General features: G+C 44.5%; 1 protein-coding gene across 1 annotated transcript; it reads right to left on the bottom strand.

Annotated features, from left to right (window-relative positions):
• Nucleotides 1-2,403: 2,403 nt before the first annotated feature.
• Nucleotides 2,404-9,214, bottom strand: LOC310950351 (m-AAA protease-interacting protein 1, mitochondrial). Its single transcript, XM_083918097.1, has 5 exons — nt 8,694-9,214; nt 8,109-8,180; nt 7,792-7,918; nt 5,614-5,758; nt 2,404-4,052 (listed from the first exon to the last, which is right to left on the bottom strand). The coding sequence occupies exons 1-5, from the start codon at nt 9,102-9,104 to the stop codon at nt 3,968-3,970; spliced, it is 840 nt and encodes a 279-aa protein (XP_083774223.1). The 5' UTR covers nt 9,105-9,214; the 3' UTR covers nt 2,404-3,967.
• Nucleotides 9,215-13,736: the final 4,522 nt, after the last annotated feature.

The following is a 13,736-nucleotide window of genomic DNA, read 5'->3' as shown; positions in this document are numbered from 1 at the left end:
ACACGCTAATAAGTAAACACACTGTCACCTTTATGGGTGGGTGTCATCTTAAATACAAACCAACCCTCTTCTGATACCAACCGTGGGGACCATCAGCAGGCAGGGAGATGACAAAAGCACGTGTCGGTGGAACAAAGCAGGATGTGTTTGTCATTATCACTCATTTTTACCTGGTTGATTCAAGTTGGAGTCGGCTCTTGGTTTGGAAAACACAGACTGTGTTTCAGTAGCCTCAGTCTTGAAGTGTCTTTGTTCTGGCCTGAATTTTAACCCTCCTGTTCTCCTAAGGGTCAATTTGACCCCATTTAATGTTTAACATCTCTAAATAATGTCATTTTTTTTTTGTATTTTGCTTTATATTTATGACTTTTCCTCATTTTATGGGGACGACTCATTAAAAACCTAAAATTGTCATGATTATATATATTTTTTATTGTTCTTATCGTACATGTACTTGTCTCATCAGTGTTCCTTTGGGTCAGTTTGATAATCTGGATGATTTAATCATTATTATTATCGTCTATTTTACAATTCAAATATTATATGAGGTCAGATTCATGCTGCTGTCCTTGATAACGGACGTTACTTTCATTCCAGATGATCATTTTACAGATGTTTAAACTGCTGCGGTCAAATTGACCCCTAGAATAAATGGTGTTAGTCAGATTTGAGGGCAACGGGACGGTTAATACCAGTTTCTTGTCAAACCAAATTCTATAATTACAAACACACAGAGGGGAATATGCTGCATATGACCCTGATTCGCTTAAAAAATAATAATTACAGGAATAAAAGCCGAGATAAAAGTACTAATAAAATATCTTTAGCCCTTAAAGTGCAGCTAAAGTGCTAATTGATTTTATCTACCTGCACTGAAAACAATGAGCTCTAAGGCGTCTGTGTTCATGTCCAGTCTAAGTGTTTTTTAGTCACCATGCAAAATATTAATAATGCCAAAGATAAACATGACAAGCTAAGTGTTTTTCCTATTACATGTCCGTGTTTACAGAGAATCAATGTCTCCATGCACAGAAACATCTCATCTGTCTTTTGTTGGAAGCAACATGTCATCTTTGTTTGTACACCTAAGCCGCTGTGAAACAGTGTTAAACCTTTAATTGATTGCGTTAATTTTCCCGTAATAATTAATAACAGCCGCTGTGACTTTTTCTATACTGGTTAAAGACCTGAGTAAATACTGGGAGCTACGTTCTCCGCACCTTTATCATGTGTTCTGTCAAAGTATTAGATTTGATTTCCAAGCATATTTATCTTGTAATTCTATTAATCCACCTTGAAGTCTGACAGAGATAGCAGAATTAATTTATGGCTCTTTGGAGCTCAGACACGTGCAGACTTTTTAAAAAGAGGTGCCAGGAATTGTTTGCAATCTGTTTCGCTAACCAGATTAATGAAACGTTGGCGCGCAGCCTCGACTGATGCACGTCGGAAGATTACAAAACAGGAAAAAACCTAATAAAAAAAACCATTAGCTTTTTGTATATTCACCACTTGTTTTTGTTTTCCTGTTAATTTCCATTAAACTGAGTGATGCACAGGCATGGTAAATGTATTTAATGTGCTCTCACCATATCCGTGAGCATATTGACATGTGCTAAGCTAACCGCACTCATTTAATCCCATTATGACTCCGCGAGAAGCTCCACCATAACCAAAAAACCCCCACGCAAACTTCCACGGACCCCATATTACCATGCAGGAGAATTAGAATAATCCTCCGCGTATTTCATTATGCATGAATTAGTGGCCGCTAATGACAGAATCTGCTCTGTTTGTCAGATACGATGTCAACATTAATAATATCGCAGCGAGCTTTAACAAAATGGGATGACACGCAGCATTCACCAGCCTGTCAGACGTGATGCTTTTGACAAGTGACACGTTTCTGGCAGTGACCACGGGCTCAGACGCACGCTGCGTTTGGGTTAGTTAAACGGATGGAGAATTTTCTGCTAGAATTTGTCACTCTTGCTTGCAGCAATGCAATACAGTCATTTTCACTTGGGATAAGACGCACGCGGTGATCTCATCGGCACATAAGGTACTTGCTCAAACAGTCAACTGCATCGCTGACAACCATGTAGGAGAACATACACCCCCTCCTGCTTACTATGAAAAATGGATTATCTTGTTACCCACTGCTTGTGATAACTAATACATTTGGTCCCCTCTTCATTTCATGTGTCACATGCGGTGAATGTATTTAAGGAATTCAAGGACATCACCTTTGATGCTAATGCAGTTGGTCGTTACATTAGCCTGTTAATGGAGTCACACACGTGTAAAAGTCAGGAACTGTACACAAATGATTAAGGAAGAGGCACCTGAATGTGTTGTTTATTTAATTGTAACACTTTCCTGTGTTAATGAAACAGTCATGGGTACAGTTTGGTGCTATGATCAAGCAATTAATTGATACAACATATTGTTTCAGTACTCAACAGAGTTCATTCTTCACCTCGGAAATAAGGTTTTGACCATAGAAGTAGAATGAGAGCAGAACGGCTGCTATTCTTATGTGTATCGTTGCCATTGCAAAGACTGTAGCAGGCTAAGTTTCACATAAAACCCGATATAAACCAACTTGAAGCAAGTCGCGGACTTATTTAAGGTGAAATTTTTCAACAAACGAGCAGTGGAGTGGTACGAAGCATGGAGAGCTAGGGCACCGCATATATATATTGATATAGTCTGTATAATAAAATGGGCGTAGCATACCCGTCGGGGTCCGTTCCCTTAACTTGATCCAAACGTGCTCGTCATCTTGTCAGACTTTGACTCCGCCTCATTTCCTTTGACCAAAAAAGGGCATGTATGTGATGTTGGGGGGAGGGAGATACGTCCATCTGGCTGACGTTTACCTCCGAGGAGAAGTGAGGGCCAGGGGCTAGCTGTCACTCAAGAGGCCGCGCCCCTAATTATTCATAAACTTTAACCTCCAATAAAATAAAAACTAGCCTAAGACAAAAAAATTACCCCTCTCAGTGTTGTCATGGAGATATGAGCTAAACATAGACTAGAAACTTTTTTTGTGTCCCAGGCCTTAAACAGGTTTAATGATGCTGTGTAAACGGCCTGTTTAACATGGGGGTCAATGAGAAACTGCTCTATTGTGCAAACTCCTCCTAGTGGACACTCGGAGAACTGCAGTTTTTGACGTTTTTTGATAAACCAGGAAGTCACTGTGGTGGGGGCTTGATTGATTTATGCAATTGAACTAGTCTTGATCACGGTTCATTGTCGGTTCTACTCTCATTCTACCACTATGTGTTTGACCAAAAATCAAGGTCCACTTATCCGCTTTTTCTGGAACTTTCAGCCAGCTGCATCTCATGGCCCTCCTCAGTGAATAGTTGTCAGTTGTCACATGGCGTACAGTAAGTATGAAGCTTTGGTCATGTGACAACAGTGACCGTGTAAAAGCATCTGTTGTCACTGTTCTTACTGTAGGTCGAGTGAAGACAACCGAGCCAATTCCCTTTGCAGAGCAAGGCTGTGGGATGTGACTGAAAGCTCTGGAAAAGCTGGTACACGGACCCAGGGTGAGGGTTTTTGGAGATGTTTATTTTACACACACACATTTCTATTTGTTTTGGCGAGACACACTTTAAAAGTCTTCGTCCAGTGACCTCATCCCTCTGCTCTTATACTGTATCTAAAGCTAAAAACACCTGACGGGTGTTTCAGAAGAGTTGCACAATAGGCCTAGGACAGTTTTTTATCTGTGTACCATCACTGGAGTGGGGCTTTAAAGGCATCTGAGGGTCAGAGGTCAACCTTAAAGTCCTGAGGTCTTCAGGTGTTAGCACAGCTTCAGTGTTTATGGCTCTGGGTCCCGTTTCCTAATACACGGTTCTTCAATCTGCTGCAGCAGATTTCCAGTTTACAGTCATCTTTAAATACTTTTAAGTACGACTTAACAATGGCCTTGCAGCATCGAGTCAGATCACTCGGACTGTTTCCAGTGCCAGTGCCAAACCGTAGTGACCTTCCAGTCGTCAGAGGCTCCGGTCGTCAGCTCGCGGTGGAATCTGGAAGGAAAGGGGCGGACATGTTTAACAAAAGCTACAAACGGTTTATTCTCTTAATGCGAACGGCTCCATAGACTGATATCAATCATCTGATGAATATTCAGACAACAACACTGGTATATTAACGACTTCGCAGACAGCGGCTTGCTCACACATGCCATTTGTTTACAACTTGAGTTGAAGTAAAGCGAACGCACCGCGGTTCTGAAAACGCTTCAACTCAACTAAGTTCTTCCTGTTTCACCTTGAAAACAATGAGGTGAGGGTTCTGGAAATAGCTTCCTTATCCTGCCAACATGTCTGTTTGCTCGCCTCCAGGATAACATTTCAAGTGTAACAGGCTTTCTCAGAGGGGATTTCAAGACCTGAGACAATAGGGAAGAGAATCTGGCTAACTAGATAGGTGGGCATTAGGTAGAATAGCGTCTCCATGTGGTCCAGCAACTAACAGGATTACTGATTGGGAATGGAAAGAGGCTTTGGCTGTTACATGCACTGAGAGTGAAGTGATTTCCCTTTTCTGTTACAGCGGTGAATCACAAGAGTGGTTCTTTAGACCCACGTCAGAACAACTGAAGTGAAGCAGTAGCTGAATGCTTTTCTGACGAGCATGTTTGTATCAGACGTGAAATAAAGAACATTGCTGGCTTCATCTAGATGACTGTTTCTTTAGGGCGCACTCACACTGTCCATCCGTACCGTGCCCCAGAACGTTTCACGGCTAAAGTCTAAGTTTGACCTCCCGTTTGGCAGAGGTGGGCTTTTTTAAAGCACGTTTACACATGTACGAGCACGAGCGTGTCTACGAGCATGAGCACAAGGGCTACGGCGGTTCTGAGGTCATTTCCTGTGCGCCTGTTGGGACGTAGAAAAAAGAAGGAGGGACCATGCGCGGACATTTAAAACAATGGCGGCGAAAGGTTCACGTTGGTGTGATGCGGAGGTGGAGTGTTTACTGCAGATTTGGTCGATGAAAAGATTAAAAAACAGTCGACAAGACGCACAAAAACTCAGAGGTCTATGGAAAGATCTGGAAACAAAGTGACTCATCGCCATGACGTCATCAATGCGTGTGACGTGTTAGGGTAGGTGTTAGTACAACCGGGCCTGGAGGGGGGGACAAGGACCCTAAAGCACGGGGCGCGGTGCGGAAGGACAGTGTGAGTGCGCCCTTAAGTTTATCGGTGCCGGTCCTCCAGTGAACTAAACGTTACTTCCACCGTTTCCCTGAGTGAGGCATTATATATAAGTTGAACTCTCATCCACCCACACACGAGACTTTGGAACATTTCTTCTTAATGATCGTTTCCACATATGTATGAAAAACATGTTTGTGGCTCTGTTACCCACGCGATGAAAACAGACCATATGTTGGAAATCCTGCAGGTAGCTTTGAGCTTTTGCCAACTTATAATTGAGTCTCCAAGTAAATATTTGTGCCTTTTGTAACCGTGGAGCTAACAGAGATTTTGACAAATGAGATCTGAGCAAATGAATGATCTAAAATGAGCTTGAAGCAGAAAATAATCCACACAATAGATTTGAACATGTCAACGCTTACTCGAAGACCGCTGTGACTATTTTCTTCTGTGGGCTGCCATCTTCACTCGGGGCCACTTTGAAGATCTTTGTGCCCTCGGGGTCATCGGGGCCTTCATATGTGGACAGGAGCCAAAATCTCATGGCGATGGTGCAGAACTTTCTACCTGCGAGGAGAAAGACACCGCAGAGCGTCCAGCGTACGAGTTACGAGAGATCGTCAGGGCTGGAGATATGGAGAAAATCAAGTGGCGGCCAGTGGCTGAGTGGTAAAGAGGCTGAAGGTCCTTGAGGCAGCGGCCGCGGGACTTTGCTGCTCATCTCCCCCTCCATTTCACCCCATTTCCTGCTCATCTCCCCCTCTCTCTCACCCCATTTCCTGCTCATCTCCCCCTCCATTTCACCCCATTTCCTCCTAGTCTCACCCTCTATTTCACCCCATTTCCTGCTCATCTCCCCCTCTCTCTCACCCCATTTCCTGCTCATCTCCCCCTCTCTCACCCCATTTCCTGCTCATCTCCCCCTCTCTCTCACCCCATTTCCTGCTCATCTCCCCCTCTCTCACCCCATTTCCTGCTCATCTCCCCCTCTCTCACCCCATTTCCTGCTCGTCTCCCCCTCTCTCACCCCATTTCCTGCTCGTCTCCCCCTCTCTCACCCCATTTCCTGCTCGTCTCCCCCTCTCTCACCCCATTTCCTGCTCATCTCCCCCTCTCACCCCATTTCCTGCTCATCTCCCCCTCTCTCTCACCCCATTTCCTGCTCATCTCCCCCTCTCTCTCACCCCATTTCCTGCTCATCTCCCCCTCTATTTCACCCCATTTCCTGCTCATCTCCCCCTCCATTTCACCCCATTTCCTGCTCATCTCCCCCTCCAATTCACCCCATTTCCTGCTCATCTCCCCCTCTCTTTCACCCCATTTCCTGCTCGTCTCCCCCTCTATTTCACCCCATTTCCTGCTCATCTCCCCCTCCATTTCATCCCATTTCCTGCTCATCTCCCCCTCTCTCTCACCCCATTTCCTGCTCATCTCCCCCTCCATTTCACCCCATTTCCTCCTAGTCTCCCCCTCTATTTCACCCCATTTCCTGCTCATCTCCCCCTCTCTTTCACCCCATTACCTGCTCATCTCCCCCTCTTTCACCCCATTTCCTGCTCATCTCCCCCTCTATTTCACCCCATTTCCTGCTCATCTCCCCCTCTATTTCACCCCATTTCCTGCTCATCTCCCCCTCTCTCTCACCCCATTTCCTGCTCATCTCCCCCTCTATTTCACCCTGTGTCCTGCTCATCTCCCCCTCTCTCACCCCATTTCCTGCTCATCTCCCCCTCTCTCTCACTCCATTTCCTGCTCATCTCCCCCTCTCTTTCACCCCATTTCCTGCTCATCTCCCCCTCTTTCACCCCATTTCCTGCTCATCTCCCCCTCTATTTCACCCCATTTCCTGCTCATCTCCCCCTCTATTTCACCCCATTTCCTGCTCATCTCCCCCTCCATTTCACCCCATTTCCTGCTCATCTCCCCCGCTTTCACCCCATTTCCTGCTCATCTCCCCCTTCCTTTCACCCCATTTCCTGCTCATCTCCCCCTCTATTTCACCCCATTTCCTGCTCATCTCCCCCTCTTTCACCCCATTTCTTGCTCATCTCCCCCTCTATTTCACCCCATTTCCTGCTCACCCCCCCTCTATTTCACCCCATTTCCTGCTCATCTCCCCCTCTATTTCACCCCATTTCCTGCTCATCTCCCCCTCTCTTTCACCCCACTTCCTGCTCATCTCCCGCTCTCTTTCACCCCACTTCCTGCTCATCCCCCCCTCTATTTCACCCCATTTCCTGCTCATCTCCCCCTTTCTTTCACCCCATTTCCTGCTCATCTCCCCCTCTCTTTCACCCCATTTCCTGTCTGTCCTGTATAATAAAGGCTTGAAAACCCCCTGAAATTAATAGAGATTGGTGTTCCAGCTCTGCGCTCTGAATATGAGGTTATGAGCCCACGACGTCTTCTTTGACGGGACAGCACGGACAGTTTAATGACCTTTGACTCTAGCTGGGCAGCAGAGCCGTTTGCTCCGGTTGTGAGAGACTTTAACGGACCAGCAGTGACACTTGATGGAATACGTACTGCAAATCACTTTTGTCATTCAGTGTTCTCAGCCCGTACGTGTGATGTGTGAAGACTGATCGCACAGAACTCACCACATTCATCAAAGTCGACAGACACGTCCTCTGGCATCGCCAATATAATATCATCCATGGTGACAGCTAGATGCCGTCTCTGAGTATCGGTCAGGGACCTGCACCTCATCTGAACATACTCTATCATCTAAAAATGACAGAAAAACAAATGACGTGGTTAATTAATCCTTATCCCCACAAACCTACTACTTTAGACATGAATTATTATTTCTACAGGACAGTCATTCAAAGAGGAAAAAGTCAGTTTATCAGTAACTGCATGTGAATACATCTCCAGTTTTTGTGTGTGTGCGTGTACAGTGTTCATGATTTGTTACCTCAGTGGACAAAAGCCCCACAAGCCGGTGGTATCTGCCAACGGACATCATGTGGGAGACGTGGACCAGAGCCTGGGACGGATGAGGGACAACAAGGGGATTTAATCGCCTGCATCATGATGTTAGTTCCTGATGTCACCCCAAAGAGGCCCTGCTCTCCGATAGGGCCTCTGTCTACCTGGTCAAACGGCCTCCTGAGCGACTCACATGCATATTAGGGGCGTTTTTGGCGAGATAGACCCGCCTCATTCAGAGTAGTCGACCATAGAGGAAATACACATAGTGACAGTGAGGCTGAAGGCAGATGGAGAGACTGAGGTTTGCACACAGACAGCTGTACCCCTCAATACGTAGCTTTTAATACAGATTCCACATATTTAACCTTTAACTGATGCTTTGTGAGTATGACCTTTCATCTGAAGGTGCTTTCACCCTCTTTATATTAATATATGAAAAACTTGGAGCTAAAACAACCTCATATATTAATGTTTAATTTAAATCTGAAGACTCAAAGGAAGCTTTCAACCCCCTGATGACATAAACCAGCATGTGGAGTGAGTCACCCAGCTGTTCATTGGTGGTTACCTGCTTTACTCCTCTTTCAAACTCCACGGAGCTTAAATCTAACTCGAAGTGCAGATCGATGAGATATATGACAACTTTGCACCGGAGCCATGTGATCGGATCCGGGATGCCGACGACAGAGACGGCGGGCTGACCGCTGGAGCTCCCCGGCGGCTCCCCGGCTCCAGGCTCTGAGCTGAACAGTCTGTGTTTCTGACCGGCGAACACGACCCTCCGCCGGCACAGCCTCCGAGCCTGCGCCGCGGGCAGCCCGGTGAAAGGACGCGCCGGACTCACACACACCCACCGCCGGTGCACGGCCGACCGCTTGCTGCTGCAGGTCGGGTCCGTCTTCCAGGCGCAGATCCCGGGTGAGCACGACGCGAGGCCGCCGAGCTCCCGGCATGCAGCGAGGCCGGTGATCCGCAGCATCAGAGCGGGGAGGACGCAGCGTTACCGGCGGCGTTTGGACCCCGGGTCGGAGATGAAACAACCTCCATGGTCACTGTTGCCTTTGGTAACCTTACGCAACTCACCCCATGCTGTACCCACAATCCTTATCGTGTCCACGACATAAACACACATGACTGCTGCGTTCAGGGACTGTGGGAAATGCAGGAACAATCAGATGCAGCACTTTGTATAATTTTTGTTTCCCACTTCTCAGGATGGGATCAGTGTCTTTGACTTTTTCTGCTGCTTCATTGGTATATTTCATAATTTAAATTAATTTAATATTAGTCTACTTTAATGTCTTTGACACCAGGCTGCACAATTTGACGTGGATGAAATTAAGGGGTGCGATTTGACGTAAAAGCATAGATTATGTTCAGAGTGGGGGGCACATTTGTGTATTTTTTAAAGCAATTACTTCCTTTATTTTAAAAAATAATAATAATGCAAACAAAATAAAGCAAATAAGCAGTAAAAAGGAAAGCAAAGACAGAAAAATAAGCAAATGGGAGCCTCTGAATCCTAAGCGATAAATACATGACTTAAATAAAATAGTTCATAGTTCAGGGATAGGAGGCAATTTAAGACGGGTGACTTTGACGCAGTGTTTGAACTCTAAAGCGTAGATTTCAGAAAAGGCAGACAGGAAAACTGACCTGTAGAAATGTTCAGGCGAAGGTGAAGAAAACGCTTAATGCGAAAAGGCACCCTTCAATTCAAAATTCAAGATTCAAGAAGCTTTATTTATTTATCCAGAGGAAATTATTGTGCAACAGTTTCAATACAAAGATGTGAAAGGATCAGAGTGACAATAAGCATAAAAACATAATCAAATCAAAATAAAGCTAACGTAAAATAAATCAAACATAACTAAATGTGACAGAGTGCAACGGACATTGTGGTTGAGCATAGGTCTATACAATATACAACAATATGCAGTTTAGCAGCATGTTGGAATAAAATAAGTACAAACTAAATAAGTGAGAAGGAGCGATAATTGATAACAGTGTTAAAGTGTAGCAGCATTTCTGACTGATCTAAGTTACAGTACAACTGAATGAAGTGATGTAGTGATGGTATAAAGTGACAAGTGACGCTCCCTCACTGCTTTCTTAGTCCTTGTATAATCAATCTGCATTTTGCTCGATTCCTGAATACCTATGAGATCCTGATTATGCTATCTGGTTGCATAGACACTCAACAATTGTGCCAAGATAGCCTAATATTGCAGTTTCACATAATTTCTGCACCAAATACTTTAAAACAAAGGCTTGTCCTCTGGCTTTTATTAGTTTCCGACCTTTGGAAATAGCGTAAACCCCCCCAAATCAAACGTAGAACCACTTCTTTAACCACATCACACACATTTAGGCGATTCTGTGTGATCTTATTTTGAAAAGTAATGTCATATATGTCCATACAGACACTGAGCTTCACCTGAAACTGTCTTTACATATTATTTTATAAGCTCACTCTTGTGCACAGATTTGACATTTCAGCAGTTTAAACCACTTACACGCTTCATGTCTTCATTGTGCTGCTGCAGAGGTCTAAATGTAACCAAACAAAAGCTAAAAAAAATGACAACATTTAAACTGATGCAGTGTTTCTGTCTCTTCATGAGGGAGAGAGGCGAAACTTACAAGGAGCACTTAAAGGCAGCAGAGTGGCTTAACTGACAGAGTCCAGCAGAGGGAGATACATATCCATTTATCTGTCCTCTATGTGTGTGTGTGTGTGTGTGTGTGTGTATGTGTGTGTGTGTGTGTTACAAAGTATCAGGGAACTAGAAAACAAACTTCCTGTGTGTCTGTGCGTGCATGCAACCTATTATTAACACAATAGAGGAGTATACAAAAGTGAAAGTGTCTGCACCACACACACACACACACACACACACACACACACACAGGCACTTTCCCTTGTCTGTGTTTTTGCGCAGGTGCCCAAAATGATTGTGCGTAAATGTGGAATTTGATCAGCAGACCAAAACATCATTAAGTCCCCGCTGTTCCCGGTGATTACAGGTCAGCGCCGTCTCCCCGTGGCTTCCTCTCTCCCTCCCCAGCGCGCACGCACGCTCGCTCGCAGACACCTGCGCGCGGCCCCGCCCACCTGAACTTCTCCCAACTAATTTTATTTATCAATAATTAGCAGCGCGGCTCTTGGTTACTTTTGGAAATTGCGCTCAGACGCGTAAACCTTCCCCGGGATGTATCACAGTAATTACGCGTAACGACCCTTACGCACCGGATGAGATCAGTTGTTGGAGAATCTGCAGAAAGAGGAAAAACGCGCACACGTGGAGAAGAGTTAAGGATAATCAAGACATGTGAGGAGGACAGGGTGAGGAGGAAGAGGAAGGGAAGACTTTAAAGGAGGGAAGAAGATGGTGAGGCACCTAGAAAAGTCATAAAATGGGGCTTTAACATGTGAAAGGCTGCCAGACCACATGAGCACGTGATTTGAGTAATTAACACGTGATCTGTGTCATGAAATCAGATCAGCTGTCAGGGTGGATGCTTATTCATCTGGACTTCTGCCATTCAGGAAGAAAAGGAGCAAGAGACATAAACCTGCAGTCTTTAAAGTTTCTTTATCGTGTTTACGCCACAAGTTTGTATTTGGGGTCAGACCTTTAACCCTCCTGTTGCCCTCAAATTTGACTAACACCATTTATTCTTGGGGTCAATTCGACCGTAGCAGTTTAAACATCTGGAAAATGATCAGAATCAATGTGTGACTCAAGTGAAGTCGGGTACTTTATGTATTTATTTAACAGAATGAAAAATATCACTGATGTTAAACTGCATGGAGGGATTTCTGTGTGTGTGTTTTAAAGTAAGTCTGTTATTTTAAGTGCTATTTTGTGTTATTTGTAACATCTGGAATGAAAGTAACGTCCGTTATCAAGGACAGCAGCATGAATTTGACCTCATATAATATTTGAATTGTAAAATAAACAATAATAATAATGATTAAATCATCCAGATGATCAAACTGACCCAAAGGAACACCGATGCCACAAGTACAAATATATATAATCATGATAATTCTAGGTTTTTTATGACTTTTCCCCATAAAATGAGGAAAAGTCATAAATATAAAGCAGAAAAACAAAAAAAGACGTCATTATTTAGAGATGTTAAACATTAAATGGGGTCAAATTGACCCTTAGGAGAACAGGAGGGTTAAAGGAAGAATAATTATTCAAAGCTTTATTTAAAAAAAGAAAATAAATACACACAAGGGGGCGTTTCGAGGGGTACAGGATGAAAGTGTTGCTTTTCCATAAAACAATATATTTAGTCTGAATTAATATTTAAAAATTGTTTTGACGGGCTTGACAATGAATTTCTGTCCCGTGCTGTTTCCATTGGAGCAGCCAATAGCGTGTGGTGTTGTGGGTTGCCAGGTTTGTCTGTTGTTGCTACAGAAACAAGGACTCATTTTGAGTTGAGAGCTCATCGATTACACACCACTCAAAGAAAGACTTCCAGGTGAAGACTGGCTAACGTTAAATTCTGTTGTAAAATTAATTAATTCATTCATTCATCTTCAACCGCTTATCCCGGGGTCGGGGTCGCGGGGGACTGGAGCCGATCCCAGCTGACATCGGGCGTGAGGCGGGGTCCACCCTGGACAGGACGCCAGTCTATCACAGGACACATAGAGACGAACAGAGACAGACAACCATTCACACCTACGGGTGATTTCTTAGTTGATTAGTCAAAATTAATCGTTTCCCTGTGTGATCCATCACAGACATGGAGCAGGCTGATTGCTTTACACACTCGGCAACAAACCTGGCAACCCGACTGCTGGAATTATGTTTTGTTGTTGCGACTGCGATCTCGAGACACTATATGACGGTGTTCTGCTCTTTCTCCGAGTGCAGGATGTGACCCAATCCTTTTTTATTTCTTTATTAATTCAAATACATCATCTTCTTCTTCGCCAAGTTGCAGTGGAAAGACGCGTTTTAACCTGCGACCTCAAATATAATCAAGATTTTAACAGTTTTTACCCTAAAATATTTTCCTGGCAGTGGGAAAAAGGGATCTAGGGACACAATTAACACAAAATACAACTGAATTGAATCAATGATGTGTAAAAACGTTAATGTTCTGATGGGGAAATGGATCCACAACTTTATTTCTACACTCTCTTTTGTGCACTAATGTCGGTGCTACGGGCTGTTCCTGCTCTGAGTGTCTTATTGATTGAGCGTCATGGAGATGGTGTGTGTGTGTGTGAGCCGCACAGCCTGTGTGTGTGTGTGTGTGTGTGTGTGTGTGTGTGTGTGTGTGTGTGTGTGTGTGTGTGTGTGTGTGTGTGTGTGTGTGTGTGTGTGTGTGTGTGTGTGTGTGTGTGTGTGTGTGTGTGTGTGTGTGTGTGTGTGTGAGCCGCACAGCCTGTGTGTGTGTTCAGTCACTGAGCTCTTTCCTCTGTTGTGCCACTGAAAGGCACTGTTGTCCACGGCTGAACTCCTGTGGGTGACGCGATGAAGATGTCGTGTGGAACAAACCTCCAGAGTGATTTAGAGGCAGGCCACCGGTGGCGGAGCGGAGGTGAAACACGGAGACGGCTTTATCAATAATGATGAGACAA

Source organism: Echiichthys vipera (genome assembly GCF_963691815.1).
Source record: "Echiichthys vipera genome assembly, chromosome: 8".
NCBI lineage: Eukaryota > Metazoa > Chordata > Actinopteri > Perciformes > Trachinidae > Echiichthys > Echiichthys vipera.
This window is presented reverse-complemented; position numbering and strand designations above follow the sequence as displayed.

Excerpts from the sequence above, each read along its gene's own strand:
- LOC310950351 (XM_083918097.1), bottom strand. The coding sequence starts at position 9,104 with ATGCTGCGGATCACCGGCCTCGCTGCATGCCGGGAGCTCGGCGGCCTC. Across the intron at positions 5,759-7,791 it reads TGTCGACTTTGATGAATGTG|GTAGAAAGTTCTGCACCATC; the intron begins GTGAGTTCTGTG and ends TTCTCCTCGCAG. Across the intron at positions 4,053-5,613 it reads ATAGTCACAGCGGTCTTCGA|ATTCCACCGCGAGCTGACGA; the intron begins GTAAGCGTTGAC and ends CTTTCCTTCCAG.